Source organism: Amblyomma maculatum, chromosome 1 (genome assembly GCF_055883805.1).
Source record: "Amblyomma maculatum isolate TAMU_Amacu chromosome 1, ASM5588380v1, whole genome shotgun sequence".
NCBI lineage: Eukaryota > Metazoa > Arthropoda > Arachnida > Ixodida > Ixodidae > Amblyomma > Amblyomma maculatum.
This window is the reverse complement of record NC_139344.1, coordinates 18,089,203-18,112,288: the sequence shown is the minus strand read 5'-3', so window position 1 is coordinate 18,112,288 and position 23,086 is coordinate 18,089,203. Positions and strand designations below refer to the sequence as shown.

Here is a 23,086-nt window from a genome sequence, read left to right as displayed (position 1 = left end):
AAGCTAAACTTGATTTGTTATTAGAGATACATTTGCTTATAAAGTTCTTCAAACCTTCTGCAAAACAAATCTGCCCGCCTACGTTCCTTCGCCGAATCTGCATGCGGTCTGCTTTGATTAGCAGCCGACATAGACGATGCGAACATCCGACTTCTTCTGATCGAATGAGGCAAGTACGGCAGCACAAAGTTTAGAGAGTCCTCTTTGAAGGATTTTATTGCAACAAAACACGACGAGGAGGTGTTGGCGGCGCGCTGAATGCATGCGCATGACTGCAAGTGATACATTGCCGCGCTGCTCTTTTACTGGGAATGTGTCTTCCGAGTGCGTGAAGAACAGTCGTGCACAGATAGTGACAAGAACTGGCTGCTAGGGCACATCCGGAATATTCCAGTCCAGCCCATTTTGACATACATTTCTCATATTCCATGATAATTATGCGTCGCATCTCGGTGAAGTGTCTCGTTCGGGTGGAGTTGTTCGTGTGTACTTCCGGAACCTTAAAATGCCGAAGTCTTTCATGCAGCTCTTCAGCTTCCGTTGTTTACACTGTGCACGCATCTATTACAGTATACGATAGCTCAATAAACATATAGCTGCGGGTGCCACTGCTTGTAGAACCGCACGACAGCACTTGATACGTACGTTCGCCCTGTTCGTTCCGTGGACACAAAAATGGCCGACTGCGCCTCAACTACCCACAATGCACCGCGCACAGCGCGTCAGTGAATACCCCCCATACTCGACATGGAAGTTGTATTCCTGAAGCCCCTCGCCGGCGCCGCCGCTTCGATGCTTTTGGCAGAGGTCGCTCGCCGGCGTCCGCTAGGCCAGTTTCTGTCGTCAGCTGCTGAAGACCGCGCGAACCTCGATTGGAACCCCGGTCACAACACTGAAATATCCACATATGTCACCCCGAAGTGCCACACCAAACGCGCTTCTGTGTAATGCCGAGTCCTCAAGCGCAAAGAAGGTACAGCCGCTCTCTTGCATCGGAGTTTCCTGGCCGCATGGAACGTCCGTGATCAAAAAATTGTGTAGAGCACAGGCTGCATTCATAATATTCACCACCTTCTCTGGTTTTGCGTTGATGGTCGTGAGGAAGCAGCGGAAGCGGTTGGTTAAAATGCCAAACGCGTTTTCTGAAACTCTGCGGGCCCTTGACAACCTGGTTGGGAGCAGAAAAGAGCGTGTGATGCATAGGCAATATAAACAGGATAAAGAGGAGACAAGAAACTGCAAAAAACTGAGTCATCTGCACGGGTACCGTGTAACTTTAAAGGAGAGGTTCGGTAGAATCATTCAGGACGAAATGTATTTCTTACATATGCAAGAAATATAAGTATTAATATATTAAGAGCTACATCCAACCCGTATACCCATTACGGCTCTGAAACCGCAAATCCCGTAACCAGCATATCTCGCACTCCTTTAATAATTACACTTAAAACACAATAGCATATCGGATATGTCATGCAAATTAAAATTACCCGTAGTTAAATACTTGCTGGTCATCAGTAAGATGATTGCCTGCATAAGGCTTCATTAGATGTTGTCCCAAGGGGAATGCATCGTCGGCGACGAAAACAGCAGGCAGGAATAGTTGGGCCCCGCCGCGGTGGTGCAGTGGTAAGACGCCCGACTACTTTGCCGGAGTATGCGGGTTCGATCCCGACCGCAGGCGGCTGCGTTTCGATGGAGGCGAAACGAAATGACGTCCGTGAGCTGTGCGATGTCAGTGCACGTTAGATCCCCAGGTGGTCGAAATTACTCCGCAGCCCTCCACTACGGCACCCCTTTCTCTTTCCGCGTTCACTCTCACCTTCCTCCCTTCCCTTACAGCGCGGTTTAGGTGTCCAAAAAACAGGTGTGACAGACACTGTACCTTTCCTTTCCTGTGAACCAATAATTATTAACAGTTCCGGTGAATCCGCCACTTTCACTTTTGCAGGAAGGTTCGTTGCCTAGCTTGAAACTGCTTCCTTCAGGGGTGTCGTATGCCATATCCCCGCGCCTCCTTATGAGCGCGAAGCACCAACGCTAATGTACAGAAACCTGTATTGAGCGTCGACTACAGCCAAGAAAGAAACGCTGAAGCTCGTCGTATAATTGAACTAAATAGAGCTAGGTCTAGCAGGTGTAGATATGCAAAAGTGGTTGTCATCGACAGCGCCTGCGCAGTTGGCGAATTGCCATTTTTTTATTCATTCATAACGAGTCGCCAATCATCACTTTCTGGTAGCTTTAAACAATCATTTTTTAGTTCATTGTACAGCTCCCCCCCCCCCCCCCCATCGCAGGTTTCTAAAATGACATTAGTGACACTTAAGTGACCGAACCTGAACTGCCGACTCAAAGAATGTTGACTCTCCTGTAAAATATACAATGCAGGAAAAATGATAAACGTTTCAAAATTAGCTCAACAACATGGCTTCCAAATCGATAGCGCGGTGGTCACGACATTTGAATTTACCCACCTGTAGCAAGATACCGCAGATACCTGCAACCTCGTTGCAGACGATATTGGTCTGCGCATCAGCGTGTTTTGGCATTCTATTATGGGTTCAAAGTGAGCAACTAGGCAGACTGATCCCGGCTAACACGCAGGAGCTGTCGGTACTCGTTGGGATCTGTGTGCAGAAGTTCTGTAGAGGTGGTTCTGCACGCCCAGCTCCTTTCTATAAAGCCAGTTCTTCATCCAGCATGTTTGCTGACAGTAGCGCTTCGATAGGGTCAGTTCTTCATCTTGCAGCAGCGCAGTGGCGTCACGAGGGGGGTTCAGCTGGGCAGTGAAAGGGAGAAAGGGGAGAGGCGAAATGAATTACTGCGTAAAGACGCGAAAAGGCGCACATTAGTGCCGCCGAGACAGAGTGGAAAGTTTGATCTTCACGTCGAACGAATTTATGTGCGAGTGTACTTGAAAACACATGCCTTAGTTTACGACAGACCCTCCAGGCCATTTTAACGTTGCACTGGGCCTGTGTACGTGCATGTACCCTGCAAAGACCAGCATTAACCTGATACTCGGAAGCCCTGCGCGCGGGAGCGAGACTACAGCCGTTGGCGGCAGCGCCGCCGCATCACCTCTTTTTAGAGCGCAGCTCTTTGGCGCCCGTTCCTGCGTTTCGCGTCGGCCTCGTAACCAGCTCCGCCCCCCTTTCATCCCCCCAGTTCGAGCCGGCGCTTCGGCAACCGGAGCCTCGCAGGAAGAGGGGGGGGGGGGGGGGGTACACTCAAACGGCGAACGATTGCCGAAACGCCCGCTCGCTAAGCGGATCACGGCGCGTGCATCCCGCTCACTCGCTAGCGGCGTCAACGGCATCAGCCAGTCGCTACTATCTGTTCATCGCGCAACGTTCCTATGGGCGCAATCTCCCGATAACTCAATTGCTCTCTTGATTTCTCCGACCACAAAGCTTCTTTTGACAGCCAAGAACTGTTAGTGGAGTGTCTCTTGAAGGAATGCGTGTGAAAAATTATTTTGCTCGAAATCTTTGCCTCAATCTGTCGAAAAGGTGGAACAGCTGATGAGCTGCGTTTAAAAATTTCTCATTAGGAAGTAACGTAATCGTGGGCATTTTTTTTTTTTGCATGTGCAGTTCACTCTCCTTTCCCAAGCGAGTACCGCTAGCAGTCTGTCTTGTTCATTTATCTCCTGTGCCTTTCTCGGCACGAATGTTTACACAATGCGTAGCTCATATAAGGCCCCTGTGTTCTGGTCTCATACTGGGCAATGTGAATTTCCACGCAATTTACACGTGCTAGTGTTTCTGCCCTTTACGGAAATATGTTCTTTTGATGTTTTGCTGAATTATCAGTCGTGGGGCACGATCGCAGAGTCTGTGCTAAAAAAAAAAAAAAAAAAAAAAAAGCCAATTCACTTGCATTTTGGGGTCGGGTGAAGAGCGAACTTTAAAACAAATTGGAGGTAGAAATGAAGTTGCGATTGTGTCCTTAAAACGCGCAGGGGGTGGGGGTCAGCGTTGCGCCTCCGCACCGGGTGACCCTAGCGACGCCACTGCAGTAGCGCAAGGGCCATGGCAGCGACCCGACGTTTCCTCCAGAGACAGAGAGCAATGCGTTTAGATACAAGGAAGGCAACCTTGCCCCCATGCGCGGGCTACGCCACCCCGCGTCTTCCGCGGGCGTTGATTCACACAACGGACCAACCGTCCGCGGACGGCTCGTCCGTCGTGTGAATCGGCCTTTAGAGCGTGGGACATTTGTCCGCGAAAAATCGACAGATACTGCGCCTTTCCTATCCTGTAAATCAACTTGAAATGCCGGCTGTACTGACGCGTCCTAGAAATCTGGGTCTGCTTGTTTGCTGTGTGGTGCGGCGTTCGAGGAAGCGCCAAACGAAAGGCGCCGCACGGACGCCAGAAAGGGTCAGCAGTCTATGCATGAATCGCCTGGTGACATGCCGCGCAGCTATTTGGCACTCGTTCCTGGGTATCGCGGCAGCGTCGGCGGCCTCGTAACCAGTTCCGCCCCCAGTTCCAGCCGGCGCTTCGGCAACTGGATCCTCGCAGGAAGGTCGCCGTAGGCAGCGACCGACTGATGCCGCTGGCGAGTCGACGTGCTCCCCGCCATGCAGGAAGAGGCGCCTACCCCCCCCCCCCCCCCCCCCCCCTCTTTCCGAGTGACGGCGAAGATGCGTTCCGGTTGCGGAGACGCCGGCTCCCTAAGCAGATCACGGTGCGTGCATCCCGTCCACACTCGCTAGCGGCATCAGTCACTGCTATCTGTTCGCCGCGCAACGTTCCTATGGACCAACGCGCTGCCTCCCGATAACTCAATTGCTCTCCATTTCTCAGACTAAAAGACTTCAGGACAGCCAAGAACTGTTAGTGGAGAGTTTCTTGAATACGTGTGAAAAATTAAAAAAGTTGTAATTGTACATACGCGTTTTGCTCGAATCTTTGCCACAATTTATCGAAAAGGTGAAACAGCTGATGAGCTGCGCTCAAATGTCGCATTGGGATAACGTAAGTGGCCAATTTTTTTTCGAACACAACGTTCACCTGCGTTCTAGAATTTGTTTTACAGGAAATTAAAGGCGCAGTATTTCACTCGCGGAATCCCGCTATCACGGTAGACCACGGGAATTGTGATGAAAGTTTCACGATCCGGGCCGCGGCGCAGTCCGTAAAGCGCTCGGTTGGGATCCAAGGGATTGAGATTCGATTCCCGGTGGAGACGTTTTTTAAAATCTCCCTCAAAAGTGAGGCACCCTCTGCCGACGACGATGAGTTTCGCCTTAATAAAGCGCGGTTTTGAAGGGAGTGCGCAGCAGAGCTCAAATGCTGCATGAAGGACGGTATGTGCCACAAGGTCGACTGCATATGTGCACATTATCTTTGTCTTATTGTTTGCTAACCACCAAACACTTTCATAAACATCATGCTGCCACCCAATTTTTTGTGAAGGCGGCCACTGGTACAGATCAGCTGGTCAAGCGTGCGAAGGACACCAAATGTTTGTCTTATTTTGTTTTGAGAGTTGGTAAGCCTGAGCATAAGACAGAGATAGGCATTTATTCAAACCAGATTATTGAAAGCAAGAAAATGGCTTACAAAAGAACTAAAAATAAAAGCACACAGAGCCCATGCACAAGCAACATTGCCAGATTGTGAAACTTGTGACACAGTGAAAGTTCTGTGTGGAAACTCCTGACCTACAGAATTGATTCTTTCAAGACCTGGAGGGAGTCATCTTTTGTGGTCAGTTCATAAATAAAAAGCCAAATCTAACAAAATGCTGTGTGCACAACTCAAAACGCAAGCATAGACTTCGGGAGCTTAAAAAAATGTTTACTGCTCCATTGTTTACAGACGCCTTCCTCTGCGGCCGCCTTTCCTTCGTGTGCCGTCGGATGGAATGGGCGTCACATCCTCTGCAAGAAAGAGGTGGGATTAAAGTCACTGCACAGGAGTACCAAATTGTACAAAAGGGTGAATCATACCACTTAGGGAGGCAAATGAGAAAGATGGGTGGGTTTCTAAGGTTGAATGGTCCCTAAAGAGACTCGAGCTAGGGGCAATGCATCAATATGTGCATAGACACCAACCGCATAGCACATGGGTGCCTTACTTTACAAAATTTTTACCACACTGAGGTTCTTTAGCCATTTCTAAAAGAAATGCGAAGTATTAGAGCCAGGGTTTTCTCCACAGTGGTGGCAGTAGTTTTGCCACCAATCTTTCAGGCAGACCGCCCACCACTGCCAACCTTTCAGGCTTCAAATTTGTTACTCGACAACACATTTCGGTGACTGATGTGACCAGTCAAGCCTGACACACTGCAGCGGGCGTCACTGTCCTTTTACTTTTATTTCGGGATGACAGCACGCCGTTCCAACACTTACTCACATTTTCCTGTTACATCCATGTGCATCCTCCGCACTTGAGTATGTTAAGTTCTGTGGAACAATTGCATTTTGAGGCAGCTTCACCGCAGGGTCTGTAACTAGTGCGGTGAAGCATCCTCAAAATGTAAAGGGTCCATTTACACAACCACTACATCACCCCAACTCCTAAAATGTCCGCCTCTCAAAATTTATGGGAAAAATCCTGACTGGAGCAGAATACAATACTGCATTGATTCGCATAATGAACCCACCAACCACTTTTGGCACAGAGAAATTTTCTCAAGGAGGGACACCCCTCTTAGAACATTTTTTCTTATGCATGGACTGTTTGGATTAAACTTGCGCATTATTTTTGTATTTTGACATGCTGATTTCAAATATATAGTCTGTTTTCTTTGTAGAATGCATACTTTTCAAAATTTTGCTTAAATAACATTCATTTGGAGGTGAGCTAATTGCTAAACACACTAGGGCATGATGAAAATAAGCCTGCCTAAATGATAAATATCAGAGCGCAACTAACCAAGAATTGAGGTGCTAGATTAATTTTACTTGTGCTAGAGTACATCAAACTTTTCTGTGGGAAATCTCGTGTTGACACCCATTATAAATTGCTTTGTAAATGCTGTCTCATCATAATTGCATATATTGGAGTCTTATTGCACACTTCAAAAACGTATCTCTGCAGCAAAGAAAAAATAAAAGCAAAAGCACACATAGTTTAAGGGGGGAGCCGGGTCTTGAAGACAAAAAAAAATCACAAAAGAAAAAGTTAAATTTTGTTATATTTGGATTATTGAAAATTTATTGCCAAAAGACGCCCTTTTAATTTAATACGCGGCATTAAAGAGCCAAAGTGACGAGAAATACGCGTGAGCAATGCGCAAAAATCTTCTGTTTTGCAGCGTCCATAATTTCGATACTAGCTGCCGGATCACTGCCATTTTGGGCTCATTTGAAAGAAGCTCCTTTTGACTTTCTTTCCCACCAAGTCAAGCCAGTCCAAGCTGCCCAGCAAGCAAAATACTAGTCAAAAGCTAAACTGAGTATAAAGCTACGTTGGTTCTCACGCGTCCCGTGATAAATTCTCTGCATGTGATTCGAGCGCAGCCACCAAGACTGCGCCATCTTGTCAAAACACCGATCGCTGCTATGCCTCACAAATTTCATACTGTGCACAAGTTTGGCAAAAAGCGAAAGAAATGCGCCTAAAAGCGTCGCGAACTGCCGGTGTCATCAGTGGTAACCTCTGTGGACCCGCCTGGAACGCCGGAGTGCTTGACGTCAGCCGAACGAGACAAGGTAGGCAAGACTGCCGCTGTTGTGACAGTTGCCGATCCGCCGGTTTCCGTAGCTGAGAACTTTCAATCAGAGCGCAACAAATGTGCCGAAAACTGGCGCAAACTGCCGCCGTCACCTGCGGTAATCACTGCGGACACGCCTGGAATGCCGGAATGCTCGAAGCCAGCCGAACGTGACTCGGGAAGTGAGACGGCCGCTGCCATGAGAGTTGCCGATGAGACGGTTTCTGTCAGTGAAAACCTTCAACCGGAGCGCAGTAAATTGACACGCACTTTTTAACAAGAATGCGACATTTTGATGACGCGAGCTGCGGAAGCAACTACAGAGCTGGCATCTGTTTCGGCGACTGCACGGAAAACAGCCTCTTGCGACGATGCCTAGGGCGCCAAGCTCGTCATTGACTGCATACATGCTTGTAGATCTCCGCGCAGTGAACAGTTTGCTCGAGTACGCTGCCTGCAGGGTGTGTCGCGGGACAGTAAAAATAACGAAAGATGAGCGGGAGTACAGATTGGCTGCAAAGCTAAAAATGGAATGCAGCAACTGTGGTGAACGATGTACGGAATGGAGCTCTCCAACAAAGTCTGCATCAAACTGCAAGCCATTTGAAATTAATCTACATGCGGCACGTGCTGTTCAAAGCACAGGGCGGGGGCAGGCAGCTCTAAATGACATTTTTGCAAATCTTAAGAGTGTCGCATAGAGGCCTCCACAGAAAGACCTACCAGCACTATTTGAAGGACAAATTAAATCCAGCGGCAACACGAGCATGCAGCGAGAGGTTGGGGGAATGTGCGAAAGCAGTTTCAAAACTCTACCAACAGCTGAACTTCGGAAACTCTGGCAACATAGCAGTTTGTTTTGATGGGACCTGGCACACACGTGGGCATTCATCGCACATTGGAGTGGTCACAGTTATAGAGCTGTTTTCTGGCCATGTGCTAGACTATGTAGTCCTTTCTAATTTCTTCCTCGGGTGTAAGCGCGGACCAGAACCCAACAGCCCAGAGTATGCAGAGTGGAAAGCAAACCACATTCGCCAGAAGAACACAAGCAGCAAATCAGGCCAAATGGAGGCTGAAGCAGCCCTGATTCTGTTTCAGCGATCACTCTCCCGTCATGGCCTTAGATACACAACGATGCTGTGCGATGGTGACAGCAGGTCATACCTAACAGTTCAAGAGGCCGAAGTGTATGGCTTTATTGCAGTTGAGGAGGAGGACTGTGTGAACCACGTCCAGAAACGAATGGGGACAGCACTGCGAAACCTTGTTTCAAAGAATAAGTCGGACAGTGAGCGCATCGGTGGCAAGGGCAGACTCACTGGAGACCTTATGAAACTAACCAGCTATTACAGTTGGGTGCTCAAATCAACACATTGGCGATGTTGACAGTATGCATAGAGCAGTCATGGCGACATACAACCACATCACTTCGAAAGATGTGAAACATGACTACAGCCTTTGCCCGAGCGGTGCCAACTCGTGGTGTAAGCAGAATGCCGCTATTGCAAAAAATCAGCCACCTCCAAAACACAGGCACAATCTATCTGAACATGTGTGCCATGCACTACTCCCTGTGTACCAGCGGCTTGCAGACAAAACACTCCTGCAGAGATATCAACGTGGCAAGACGCAAAACTGATATGAGGCATTGCACTCTCTCATCTGGAACCTTGCACCAAAAGAGAAGAACTTGTCTCTGTTTGCGGTTGAAAATGCAGTTGCAGAAGCTATTATGCGGTTCAACCTTGGCACGCAGCATGCCGGCTCTAGCATACTGAGGGAGCTGCAGTTAGAACAAAGCAGTTATAGAGCAGCTGAGAAGGATCGTAACCGTGCCATGAAGTCTGAGAAGAAACGTGCCGCCTCGGCATCTTTCCAGACGTCCGTGAAAGAGGCAACGAGGAAAACATCATGAGGACTATTCTCCAGGGGCCTTCTAAACTTTCACTTCAAGTGATTGAGCTGCTTTTTTTATGAATAAATTCATTTATGTCATCAAAATTCATTTTTCCCATTTTTCTCAAAAATAATTTTTTTTTTATTCTCAGGTTTTATGAGGGGCGCAGCTTCACTTCTGCTGAATATTCACCATTCTTGTTTTATCTGATTTCTGCATGTGTGAAGTTTGCAATAAAACCATAGTGCAAAGCATATCTGGTTCAGAACATTTTAAAAATTTGCATAAATTAAGCGAGGGCAACTTCAATTATCAACTTGAATCTTTGAACTTTCATAACTTTTCACAGAATGATGAAACAAATGTTGCAAACCTTAGGTATCTAGGAATATGTATGATCACTGCTCATGGCATGTTTTTTTTTTTCTAGCCTTGTCATAGGTTTCACACACAAAAGTTTGGCTAAAATGTAAGCAACAGAATAGAGAAAATCTGAGTGCATATTTAAATCAGCATGCAAAATTACACTAAACTGGAAAGTTTCATGTTGATAGCCTTAATAGTAAAAAATTTTTTCTCAAGACCCAACTCTCCTCTTAAGAGAGAATGCTCCTCAAAATTGCAGCACCCTCAAAAATGCTGTTTTGAGGAAACAAAGAAAAACATGTCTGAACATGAATAATGGCAAGGTCTGACATATCAATATGATCAGAAATGGTTGGAAAGCAAATTGAAATAAAAATTATTGTTCAATGCCAGTTCGAGCAAAAGTAACACCATAAAAAAAAAAAAAAAAACACAAAGTAAAGGTCCATTTTGGTGCCAGGACAATCTTTTCAGTAAATTTTCCTGTATAGCTATTATATTTACCTTGGTGTCAAAAGATACAAGAGGTTAACTTTCTAACAAAGGAATATAACTTTAGCAAGAGCAGGACCAGAAATATATCTGGTGACTATCCGAAATCAATTTTGAATAAATCGGCAAAAAACGTTTTGGGCTTATTTTTGAATTGCCAAGGCTAACAGGAACATAATAAGATGAGTTATGGCTTGTTTCTGGTGTGAATGCACTGTTTCCCGAGATAATTGCCCCTGCAACTTAGAAGCAAATTAATTTCGACAAAGCTTGAGACACCACATGCCACGCGAGACTCGTTTCGAGATCACTGTCGCTCCCATGAAAACTTTTCACCTTTTCATCTGCATCGTCACGATTAGGATGCTCGCAAGAAATTTGTTGTGCAGTGCACCCACCTGCTAGGCCCTTATCGGCTGATTGGGGAGCATAGGCACTCTGTCGCCGATAACATGATTCTGCACTGGCACCCCTCTTACCCCCCCCCCCCCCCTTTTTGTGGGCCAGTATGAAGCTCGAACCTAAATTTTCAGCCTTTACGCTGTGGTCGCGACGGCGGAACGCTGCTAAACCAGCTAGACCTAACTATGTAGCCTTTTTAGGCAGTCGACGTCAGCAGCCAACCAAAAGTGGTCTTTGGTCGCATGCTCGCAGAGTCCAATAGCAGTGCTTGTTTTGTGCAGATTTGTCAGTTTTTCACTTCGGGTGTTCGCTCACAGACACCGATCGTGACATGCGAATAGCCTGAATCAAGATCTTTCGAATGAGACTAAAATGAGCGGGTGGAGTACGTATTTCTTGATCTGTGGCCAATCAAAACTCAGCGCGATTTGAACTCAATATAAATGACCAAACGGTCAGATTCGCAACTTTGGAACGCCGCAACGTGCAAAATAGGCAGTATTTTTCAATAAAAATTCGGAGATAGTTGCAGAAACACCTCGGGACCGCGAAAATAAAATATCAGATTTTTAGATTGATTTTCGGCCGCAAAGAGCAGTGTCCACCCTTAAAAAAGTGACTAAACTACCTAGTCTTGAACCCAATCAAGGAAACTTGCTGCACAGTAAAGTAGCAGTTGATTGGCACTGCATAAACATTAATACCTCAGGGCTTCTTGAAGGATGCATACAGCTCACCATAACTCCATGGCGGCCATCGCTGCATAAAAGCCACATTAGATACTAATTCATTGGATACTTCATTACTTATAGAGCATACATAGCTAGCTTCAAAAACCATGTAGTTTGAATCAAAGCATGGTCCAGACTGACTGCACTTCACTAGCAGATGTTGGAGAATTGTGCTGCACATTGATTAGTGAATGGAATTCATTTCTAGGTTGTTTCAAATCACCTCTGCCAACTTTAGACAAGCTGATGTTGCACCCGTGTGTTATGTTGGCCTATTCTTGATGAAATGCAGCATGGAAATTCAGATCACAAAAACTTCTGCAAATATCTCTCCTCGGGCTTTGATAGAACCATGGCTTTAGCTAACTCTAAACATACAAACATAAAACAGCTGCACCACCAAACATGAAATGCGACCCCCACAGCTACTCAACTTTGATTTAATTAGCAGTTTAGTGCTAGTGCGGCCATGCACAGTGATGCTAGCGATTACGATGCAGCTGCAGATTCTGTGGTGCCAGTTCCACAAGATCGCTTTTTACGCAGGCAGAGTAGCTTATTGGGAGATATTGGGCAGCAGTCATGCAATAGGAAAGCTCGGAACAAAATCTAGTCTCCCACGCAAATCAGGAGGGGTGGCAGGTATGAGATTCCTGTATTTTTGTCGGTGACTATGAGTACGCCCTCAAAGTGGAAAATAAAGGGACAAAAAGGTGTGAAATGAGCTGTTACTGGGTTCCGAAACCATGTCACCAAAATGACTACCTTTGGTTGGGTGCAGAGTGCTTGCGGCCTGGCATTATTTGGAAAGGTTGTACAGTCAGGCCTAGCCGGCTTAGTGCCATTCCATAACACAATCCACTTCCAGCAATATTGAGAAAATCCGATCGCTATACCACAACTGCTAAAGCCGAAGATATTTTTATTTAGCATAACATCGATCGATGACACTACAGACATTCTCAGCCCTGATGATCGCTGAAATCATCAACTGCAAAAGCCTCCATTTTTTTTTTTTTGCGAGGCTTCTGACCTCGAGAGGTATCACCTTGTGCTTAGTGCCATTTTTTACAGCTGCACTATTTGTGCTCCGATGGCCAAGCAAGTGCTTCCCCTCCTAAACCAGCGTTAGCTTTACAACTGATTGTTGCAGGCGATATTGGATTACACTACCTTTCACACTCATCTTCCCAGCTGATGTGACAATTTTCATTTATCACACTGTTAAGTTCTCGGACTATGAATGCAATGCAAGTTTTAAGTCATCTGCAAACCAAAAACGCATAAAAAACAGCATCGCCTACAGCTTGACTGCCATTTAGAAACTAACGACTCACTTAAGGCGCATTCGGTTGGGGAGACAAGAGCAGAGGCGCCGAGCAGTACTGCAGCACGCCGAGCGAAGATGTAACTGTCCTCCCACAGGAATGCTCTCCGCGTCTCTAGAGTAGAGTGCCACGACCATGTGACCGCACTTCTTTCCCTAGCATTCTCCGCCTGCCTGCAGTGGCAGCCGTTGCAACCCGAGGAGAGACCAACGCTCCGTATAGAACCCCTTGTTTTGTCTGCCTTTGTTCTCACAGCACGGCGATCAGCCTCCTTTGGCCCTTTCGACGTCAGCAGCGACTCTCAAACATTCATACAGCACCTGAGCAATGCTTTCCGCTCGCCGACGTTAAGCAGTCGCCATTTTGAATGTTGCCGACTCAAGAGAGAGAAGAAAGAAAACCCCGCGGATATAAAGCTTTAGGCCACGTGACTTCCCCTACTTTCGATTTAGACGAGGGAGCAGCCGTGAGTGCACTCTGGTGCTCTCAGCGGAGGAAAAGCCCTCCTCCTCTACCACTGGAAGCAAATGATTCTACACCTGCGCTCCCACTGAAGGGCACCCGCTCGTCTGAGACCCTTTCGAAGTGTTCTCGAGTGCGCCTGCTCTTCCACTCGAATTCGCCATTAGTTGCCCCTGCATTGTGCCACAAACGTTTACCCCCTTCCTTTCTTTCCCCCTGGTCCACAATATTACATTCATAGCTAGATTTACGAGGCATTAAGCACATTCCCTTTTAGCAGCTCGCAAACAGAATGAACCTGTAAATGTTCTATACATACCAATACGGCCAATCTTCATGTCCGAACGTGCTAGAGCTCTTAATGCAGATTGTGCACCAGGCCCAGGAGTCTTTGTCCTAAACAATGATAAACAAGTGCCTCTGATGAAAACCTTCACTACACACAAATCAACAATCTGAATTTGACTAAACCATGATAACAAATAAATGTGGAAGTTCAGTCCCACTGTTTTCCCCATGCCTCATGACGCTCTGGTTAAAGAATTGCTCAGCGAACCATACAACAGTACTGCCACCAGTGAACTAAAGCTTATACCCTACCACATGGCGATCATATTAACTGAATTAAATTGATAAGCTGAACACTTTCACAACTGCCCCAATGACCAGAGTGCAAAAATGTATTTCATTTTTTTGCACGCTCCTGAGCTCAATTTTCTCATTGAAACAAGTCTAACCATTCAGGAGTGCAATCCGACAGCTTTCAGTTTTGGCCTGGTTCGTTTCAAGAGGCAGCAATGGCGTATTAAGCGTGGTGGTGGTGGCTGAGCTAGCATCAGGTTAGAGAAACTAGCACTTATCGCATGAATCAGCCGTTTCATGTCGCATGCCAGACTAACGACCAGCTTCGACAGGGATAGTCGTGAGCAACGACCTGCGCTGCTAAATGCTGGCCAAAAGATTGCACTATGTTCACCACCCTCTGCAGAAATGCAAAGTATGTACTTCAACGCTTCCAGGAACCTTTTCTATGAGTGACATAAGAACTGCACAGAACTGAGAACACTGCACATTGTGGTAATTTTTTTTCATTATGGTGCTTGAATGCCATATCCAAGCTTTTTTCCAAATCAATGCAGAAAATTCCACATTTGAGATCTGTTCACATATATTACAAATAGACATTAATTTAATTACATGAAAGGCCATTTGTTTACCCAATTTTCAATGTAACAAGCGTTTGAAAGAAGCCTAAAATGTTACAATTAAAACTTCCCATGAGCACGTCAAAATACAGTTGTAGCTTTTACTCTGGTGTACAATTTTCCATAACACTACTGTGAAGCCCGAGCATCAGCTTCAAAAGTGCAGCATCATTGCCATGCATGATGGCAACCTAAGGAATGGCTTACTTACTAACTAAAACTATTACAGACTAGAAAGAGCAACACTTGCTGAATGCCCTTCATACTTGCAACCATTACATCACATGAGTTGAGACTCAATATTGTTTGTGCAATTAAGTTTTAAAGTAGCAATACTTATGTACACAGTCTGAAAGGCTTTCAAGATGCATAGTTTAATGAAAGTGGTAACATAGTATAAAATAATTCAGCCTCCTCCAAATCTGCGTTGATTGCACAATGGCAACGGAAGGCCACAAGTACCACCACATGTAAAACCAGCAGCATTCATGAAACTTATCGGCAAAGGTTACAGTGCCACAAAGAAATGTAGGCTTCCAGGCACCGAGAGTCGTGATGCGAGCACTCGGTAACACCCAGAAGACAACGTCTATATTGCACTAGTTCGACACCTGCCTTCTCAGAGACAAGAAAGCAGGCTCTAATACAGTGCCAGCACTACTAAATGCTCAGCATAGCCCGAACAAAGCCCCTATTTAGAATGACAACACAAAAGCATATATTGCTCCAAACCAATAAAGGCAGAGGTTTGACCCGAAACCTGTGAGCACTACTAAATGCTCAGCATAGCCTGCACTCCTTTCTACTGCATGAAGCCTGAACCATCCTGCCACACCACACTTGTATGACCCTTGGTTGCACATGGACCAAAGTGCCCCTTTCATCTAGTCACATGAAAGAACAATTACCCCATAAGTTGGTTAGTTCATGGGGTTAGTCCCAAACACTTAGGTTGTGGGGACCGTTTGGTGGAAGGGTCTGCATAACTGCACCCACTTCTGTTTCTTTTTTTAATGTGCACTGACACCACACACTACATGACTACGCTGTGTTCTGCCTCCATCGAAGGTCCGCTGCCCCGGCTCAGTAGTGAAGCACCCTGCATCTGCATCCTGGATCACATTTTGGCAGGGACATCTGTACCATGCTGGTGCAGCTGTGCCCCGTTCCATGCACCCCAAGGGCACGCTCCGAGGGAACATACCTGGTTCCCCCAGTGGCACGCAGCTTGATATGCAGGGCAGTGATGCCCACCTGCTTGCACTTCTCTGCTACATCTTGCGCAGCCAACATTGCGGCATATGGGGAGGCCTCGTCACGATCCGCTTTCACCTTCATGCCACCGGTCACCCTGGCAATGGTTTCTCTGTAACCAGATTCAATACAGCAACTTTAAGTTATGAATATGAGTGTCCACACTTCGAGGCCAATGCCTTTCCAAATCGCAAAGGCCTAGTCACTAGTCAAACCTGGCTACAATGAAATTGCAAAATGTCTGCAACATTTTGCTACATTCAGCTTTTCATTATATGCAGTTTACGCATAAAGACTAAATTACAATGGGGGGAAAAAAAAAAAAAAAAAAAAAAAAAACCCTAAGGGAAACCGCCCCGAACGTGTTGGGGTATGTCTCCACTATTCAAAGTTACAGAAGTGGTGAAACATTTCACCATCCTACTGAAGGTGTGGCATGACTGCCCCACAGCTCGCACGACAGGTCTGCAAGGAAGGCGAGAAGAGGGGGAGTGGCAGATGAAATGAGTCTGCCAGAGGCACCATAGCCAGGCAAGGAGACTTGTTCCTGCTCACCTGCCACCATTACAAAGCAGACTCGTTGGGTCACTAGCTCTCGGCTATTCACACTACCAACGCCAGAATCTCACTGAAACAGGGCGAGTTGTATCAACTGTGGTCGTTCATTTAGTTAACAGACAGTACTCTTGTGTCAGTTTATGCTTTCATACACTAGTTAAAAGATAGCGGTACCATGAGCTTGTTATAAAGGTAAACCAGTGGAACGTGTTCGTTACACGAGTTCTGCAAACATGGCAGAAAGGGGCTCTGTAATGTTCGGTGTGCGATGATTGAGACTGGCCTGCTTCTGACGCTGAACTTAGGACACCAGTAAGCTAAAATCAAACAAGACAGCCAACAGTTGCATGGAATACACTTGGAAATTTTGAATTAAAACAATTCAGTATTTGCTGGCAAGTTAACCATTACATAACAAACTGCAGGGATCACAGCGCAAAACTGAACATGCTTGGGAACACCCAAAAAAGCCAGACTTTACACACTGTCAGTTTTGCACTATGAATCATGCAAAATTTTCGCCTCCCTGCTGAACTACAAGAGTCAAGTCCAACGTCCTATAACAATGACCATCAGTGCACCCTGAGCAGTAGTTTGGATATATTCAGCCATGGATAAAATATACACTGTTTTCCTGTGACAACACCATCAGCTGCTACTTGTCCGTCACTATCAGGTACTAAGCCCAGACTAACTGTCTTGACTGTTCACAACATCTTTATCATCTATGCAACTCAATAGAGAATGCTGGCTAGCACAAACTTTGCTGACTGTACTATGCAAAGTTCATCGGGCCTATAGGGGCTCCGCATAAATCCAATATGGAAATGCGTGGTGGCATGGACCCCTACATGTCACATGCTGGTCAAGACATAACTTCCAAAAAGACAAGGCATGCTGCCAAGCTGACAGCTGCGTCCACCTGGGTTCAGCAGTCAAGTGTCATAGACCTTTGCATCAGGCGATGTCAAAAAGTCTCCTCACTGGGCCGTTGCAAATGGACCTTTTTAAAGTAGTGCTACTACGCATGCGTGAAGCCTCCTTGGCCGCCATTTTCAATGGGATGCCACGCGGAAATAAGGGGAAAACTGCTGCACACGCTGACACCCCTCACTTCATTGACGCCATGAGCTGTTGCACAATAATTGCATGCAGTGCTAGCATCTTTGGAAAAACGGCACAATGTCCCCACCTCCCCCATCTTGCCTCAACGAGGAAGACAGGGCCAGGCCCACCAGCTTCCTGTTGTCATTGTTTAACAAGGGGTGGGGGGAGGAAGGTTAAGTGCGTCAAGGTATGCTCACAGATAACTCCTACACCTCTGCACAGACTAGGAGAGACCAGCCCTGCACTCAACTACTGTATGGAAAATAAGCCCACCCCAATACTAGGAATGAATTTCTGCACAAATTCTCGGTAACCAGTCCCATCAATCTTGCTTTAACTGGCAGCCGCAAGAGGGGTGCACTACTGAAATAGGCCCATTGGTCCCGCTGCCGCTTGCACATATCTATTGAAATGTGCACAGAACAGCTCAGCGAAGGATGTGATGGCACACAGGGAGCTCTCATTGCAAAGGTCTATATGTGCCTGTTTCCCTGGCCATCACACAAGTCCTGTTACTTTAAAAGACAAAGTACTGCACGTTGCACAATTACCAGTGGGCTATAGAATGCTTCTCCCGGCAAAAACGCTGAATCCTCACCAGTTCAAATTTCGCAAAAAAAAAAAAAAAAAGGCATTTTGTTGTTGGCATTTTTTAATACAAATTTGTTTGAGGTACTTGCCTGATTCAATCAAAAGTGATGTTCTTTACATATGCGGCGGCGACAAAGCAAAAGAAATCATTGCCCCAATGCCAGCACCGGTGGCGCATCTTGTGCAACATACCTTCCGTTGCCTCTCATTTTGCTGTGAAAGAGTTTAGGGAAACAGCCCAAGATGGCGACTGTGATTTTAGCGTTGAGGCAGTGGTTTCTCTTGCTTCGCTGCATACAGTAAGAAAATCCGACTTGTTTTTATTGAATCAGGCAAGTACCTCAAACAATTTGTCTTAAAAAAATACTAACGACAAAATGCAATTTCTGTGAAAAATTTGAACGGCGAGGATTCCGCAGTATAGCTGCGAGTAGGATTTTACAGCCCACCGGTAATTGTGCAACGCTCTGAACTATGATGGCAAGTAAAAATAGCTTTTAGCTGCAGACCTACACACTGAAAATTACAAAACAGCAGATTTATAGCATATCACTTTTAATCGAATCCGAAATATATTACTACAATACTCCTATATGAAGTTGCAGCTTCGTTTCCAGATTTACACCACCATTTAAGCATGACAAATACCGTTTGGCAAGAAAAGTAGCCAAACAGGATAAGAACAAAAGATGCTGCTGCTATCTTGTATGCCAAACCTTCACTGTGTGCAGCTTTAAACAACGTTTCCTTTCATGACAGTATGCTTTGGATAAGCACCTATATTAGACCGATTGGCATCGAATTCGTATGGCACCACGTGAATGGCATTAGGCCATCGTTCAAATGCACGTGCCAAACCAGCAGCAGTTAACCCAAACGTCTCAACCAATGAGGCATTGACAACAACTCCGCTTTTGAATTCTCGGTACTGATCACTTCTAACTTCACGGTTAAAAAATTTACGTGCACATTGAGCACGACAGTATACTCGGTTGGTGGAGGGGGGTCAGACAAATGTCCCGGCACGCATATCCAGTCTGTGGCCGATCTCCCAACCACCTGCGTCACCGGGGCAGTAAGCGATCTAACTTTTGGGTTCGTTACGCGCATTTCCCGCGCTACCCGGCTCGCGTGACGTAGGGTAACTTTTTCTTGCTGCGAAAATTTCGGCACGTGGGCTTCACAGTGCAATGTCGGAAGGCAGCGAGGACCCCGTAGGCTTTGGCTTAAGCACCAAGGAGCAGACGAAGCCTTCCAGATTGCTTCTGTAGCACAGTCATGACACCCGACGGCCATTAGAAGCGGGTAGAGAACCTACCCATGCGGCGTCGGGCTCTTGGCAGTGCATGAACGAAAGGAAATCGCCAGTCGCACACGACAAAAACGACCACTCACCTGCCTGAAAGATCGGTAACATGTACAAAGGTGTCGTTAAAGCTGGCATATATATGCGCCACACCAAACACGTTTTCATTTCCGATAGCTTGCGGCCCCAGAGAGACGATAGGCTGTTCTTCCTTCTGCTTCCCTTTGCGTGGAGCCATGGCGCTGGAATAAAAAAGGTCCCCTGTGTATTCCAAAACGTAACCAAACTACAGTACGTACTAAGCAAATCGGCAATCTGAGTGTAAACGACCACTACTAACTACAAAGCAGTGACCACACACGAAGCGTTCGATCACAACACTTCGGTTTTGTACCAAACACAAATTCTCGCCTGAAAATAAGTTTAGATTATCAATTTACAGCCTGCTGTTTACAAAGAGCAATGATTAGCGGATAAATTACAGGCCAAGATAATACCGATTCACACCGATTCAAAATCGACAGAGGTCAGCTCACCTGCCGTCACAGTGGTGAGAACCGAAAAGGATTCATGGAGGGAACTGCGTCTGGTAAAGAAGGGAAAGAAAGTAGATGGCAGCACAAACAGCGTAAATTTACTGCCTACCTAGTGAATAAAGATTAAAAAAAACTACACAATAATTGTTAAATTTAAACTTAAATTAAATATTATATGTTTTTTTTACTTATATTTGATATAAGTATTGTTTCTTGAGCCCAAAATATATTTGATTACGGCAACTGTTGTAACCCAACGGCCGAAACCGCCATTGACTCAAACGCGATCCGCGCAACTTTTGCGTTGCGATGCGTGGAGTGATTTCGTAGCTTGTGGTGCGTTGTGTGGTCGTGTTTGCAACACACCAATGTCATTCAACAAGCAATAGAGAACCTTTACCAAGCAATGAAGAGCACCAAGGATATCGTATTTGTAAGTTAATACCAGTTACTGTGTTCCCACTTTACTCCTTACCTGCTAAGAGCATCTCCTGTTAGCAATGTAACACCTATTTCAGGAGGAAGATGATCTACCGTACGAAGAAGAGATTATTCGGAACCCATTCTCTGTCAAGCACTGGATGCGATATATTGATTATAAGAAGGACCAGTCAAATGATGTTATTAATGTCATCTGTGAAAGAGCGTTACGCGAGCTTCCCGGGAGGTATTATGATCGTTTTTATATATTACAGTTGGAACAAATGTAGTATGTCGCTGCTCTATTCTGACACCTGTTATTAAAATACCTCCCTCCAAAATTCTTTGCAGCTACAAACTTTGGTACAACTACCTGAAACTAAGACGGCAGCAAGTTAGAGATCTCTGCATAACTGATCCGGAGTATGAAGATGTTAACAGCGCCTTTGAGCGATCATTGGTTTTCATGCACAAGGTGAGAATCGTGAACTGTCATGTATCTTGTTATTCAAGGGTTTTCGCTCAAAGCCAGCTACAAGTGTCAATGCATTTAGTTTATATTCACAGAGCGATATGGGTGTGTTGGTCGTTTTATTGGCACTTTACTTCACCCAGCATCACAGAAATGGCAACTTTCTTGGCCTTCGTCTTATGAACACCAGTATTTGACGAGAATTTATGGAAAAAAATTTAGCCTTATTTCAACGTCAGTTTCTCATTCCGATTGCATGACGTTTTGCGAATGGAATGTTTTGAGCGCAAGTTGGTTGTCAAACATGTTTCAGATATTTTATATGAGGGTAAATGTTCTGTATCTGTCAAGTCTGTACTGGTTGTCTTGCCTTGAAATGTTAATGAAAGTGGCCTGAAAAGTGTATCAATGCAAGTTGGGGCATTTGTGTCTGTTTATGGTCATTGCAAGATACCTTTTGCGGCATTGATTTGAATTACTGCCTTTGGCACTTTGGACGCTGTAATAATATGCAGTGAAGTTACTGGACAGCTGGAATTCTTTTATTAGGCTGTTGTCTTTTGTGTTACCAATAGTACAACATTTGATTGGCTTTCCAGGTGCAGCCTTTGTCAAATGTTTAGAGCCCAGAGAGTTTGCTTTTAAGCCGTATATTATGATTTCTTTAACAATCATGGAAGTCCTAGCCATTGGAGAGGGTAGGATGAAAACTCTTGGATTCAGCAAGTTTGGAAACCTGGGAATGCATTACTAGCCACATAGTATGGGTCTGAAGCAGATCCCATGAGCTCTAAACTTTTGACAAAGGGTGTACATTGCCATTATAAGTGTTGCGAAGTAGCATATTATCGTCGCAATGGGCAAGAAAAAGTCATATGAGTGTCATTTGTATAAACTGCATATAACAATAAACTAGTTTAATTAAGCATGATGCATGTGTTGAGTGGAGGTCGCATTCACATGACCATTTTGAGCTAGAATTCACTGCATTTAAAGGTTGGCACTTTATCCTTTTTAATGGTGTGTAAGGCATTACTGTACGTGGATCATCATGTGGCACTCACCTATGACCACTGAATAATTTATAATCGAATTTCTTTTCTCACCTGTTTTGGTTTTGGTTTCAACAGTCGAGCGATGGCTGGGACGTCAAAGACAAGTCTAGTTCACATGAGAAATGAAAAAAGAGCGATATAATTGTTCCTGTGTTGTTTGAATTTGCTACAACACTAAAGCCAGCCTGCCTCAAGAACAGGAATCACAAGTGAAAAGTCAGTGATTATATTGCTGTTTTTTTTTTTGTTTTTTTTTTTCATGGTGCGCTTGGCCTTGACCTGATTGTGACATCACAGTCATCTCTCGGCTGCTAAAACCAAAACTGGTGAGAAAAGAATATTGAGTTAAAATTTTTTTAGTGATCGTGCATGAAAACTCTTTGATGATCCAAATATAGGAATTAGACTTCAGTGCAAACAGCATTCAGCAACAGCATGACATAAGCATAGGTGACAGCACTTGTTTTGTCTGAGCACATATGCACAGAACTTGGTACAGTTCGAAAACTTCAATTTGACACATCACTATCACAGCGTTTTAACAAGTACATCTCTAAGTGAATGTTCACTAAAAAATTTGGCTCTGTTGCAGATGCCTCGAATATGGATGGACTACTGCAAATTTCTCACCTTGCAGCAAAAGATAACACGCACACGCCGAGTATTTGATAGAGCCCTCAGAGCTCTGCCCATCACTCAGCACCATCGCATATGGCCCCTGTACTTGGAGTTCGTGAATATGCATGATATCCCTGAAACAGCTGTTCGCGTTTACCGGCGCTACCTCAAGGTATTCAGTCCCCTTTTGGGATTTACAAATGTGATGTTTAACTCGCGTTTTTGGTTGACAGTTTCTATTCATTGTTCAACCTCTTGGGCAGATCTTTTTTGCATATTGGTGCGAAGCTTTGTACTGTTTGTCTGTTCAAACTCAATCTACTAGGATGTGGCTTTGTCACTTTCTTTGTAACACAAGTTGTGCTGAGATTTATCTTGAACGATTGTAGCCACGAGAGATTCTTGTAGTCGCCTTTGGCACCTGATCTCGACATTTTCTTTCCATCTTTAAATTAAGCATGGCTGAGAGCACCAGGTATTTGGTCCTGTGATGACTGCGGAGAATGTTTGCTGCTATAGCCACAGAGTTGTGCAGTTCTCTTTTGGCACAAGTCAGCCCGATAAAGTGTTTTTTTAAAAGCCTTTCAGTGCTTTCGTGACCACTGGACT

General features: G+C 45.4%; 3 protein-coding genes across 3 annotated transcripts in view; 1 reads left to right on the top strand and 2 right to left on the bottom strand.

Annotated features, from left to right (window-relative positions):
* Positions 1-203: 203 nt before the first annotated feature.
* On the bottom strand, positions 204-2,960 carry LOC146201860 (uncharacterized). Its single transcript, XM_084599472.1, has 3 exons — positions 2,949-2,960; positions 1,491-1,642; positions 204-1,168 (listed from the first exon to the last, which is right to left on the bottom strand). Exons 1-3 carry the CDS (start codon positions 2,958-2,960, stop codon positions 844-846), a joined length of 489 nt encoding a protein of 162 aa, XP_084455598.1. The 3' UTR covers positions 204-843.
* Positions 2,961-5,792: 2,832 nt separating this feature from the next.
* LOC146201859 (small ribosomal subunit protein uS11) lies at positions 5,793-19,992 on the bottom strand. The gene is made up of 5 exons (XM_084587824.1): positions 19,913-19,992; positions 19,466-19,618; positions 15,765-15,926; positions 13,675-13,751; positions 5,793-5,896 (listed from the first exon to the last, which is right to left on the bottom strand). Exons 2-5 carry the CDS (start codon positions 19,612-19,614, stop codon positions 5,829-5,831), a joined length of 456 nt encoding a protein of 151 aa, XP_084443950.1. The 5' UTR covers positions 19,615-19,618; positions 19,913-19,992; the 3' UTR covers positions 5,793-5,828.
* Positions 19,993-20,182: 190 nt separating this feature from the next.
* The window catches only part of fand (Pre-mRNA-splicing factor SYF1 fand), a 65,601-nt gene continuing 62,697 nt past the window's right edge, over positions 20,183-23,086 (top strand). The window contains exons 1-4 of the mRNA XM_084587823.1: positions 20,183-20,345; positions 20,431-20,579; positions 20,684-20,807; positions 22,452-22,649. Coding sequence (XP_084443949.1) covers positions 20,319-20,345; positions 20,431-20,579; positions 20,684-20,807; positions 22,452-22,649 — 498 coding nt within the window. The 5' untranslated portion in view covers positions 20,183-20,318. The remainder of the gene's footprint in view (positions 20,346-20,430; positions 20,580-20,683; positions 20,808-22,451; positions 22,650-23,086) is intronic.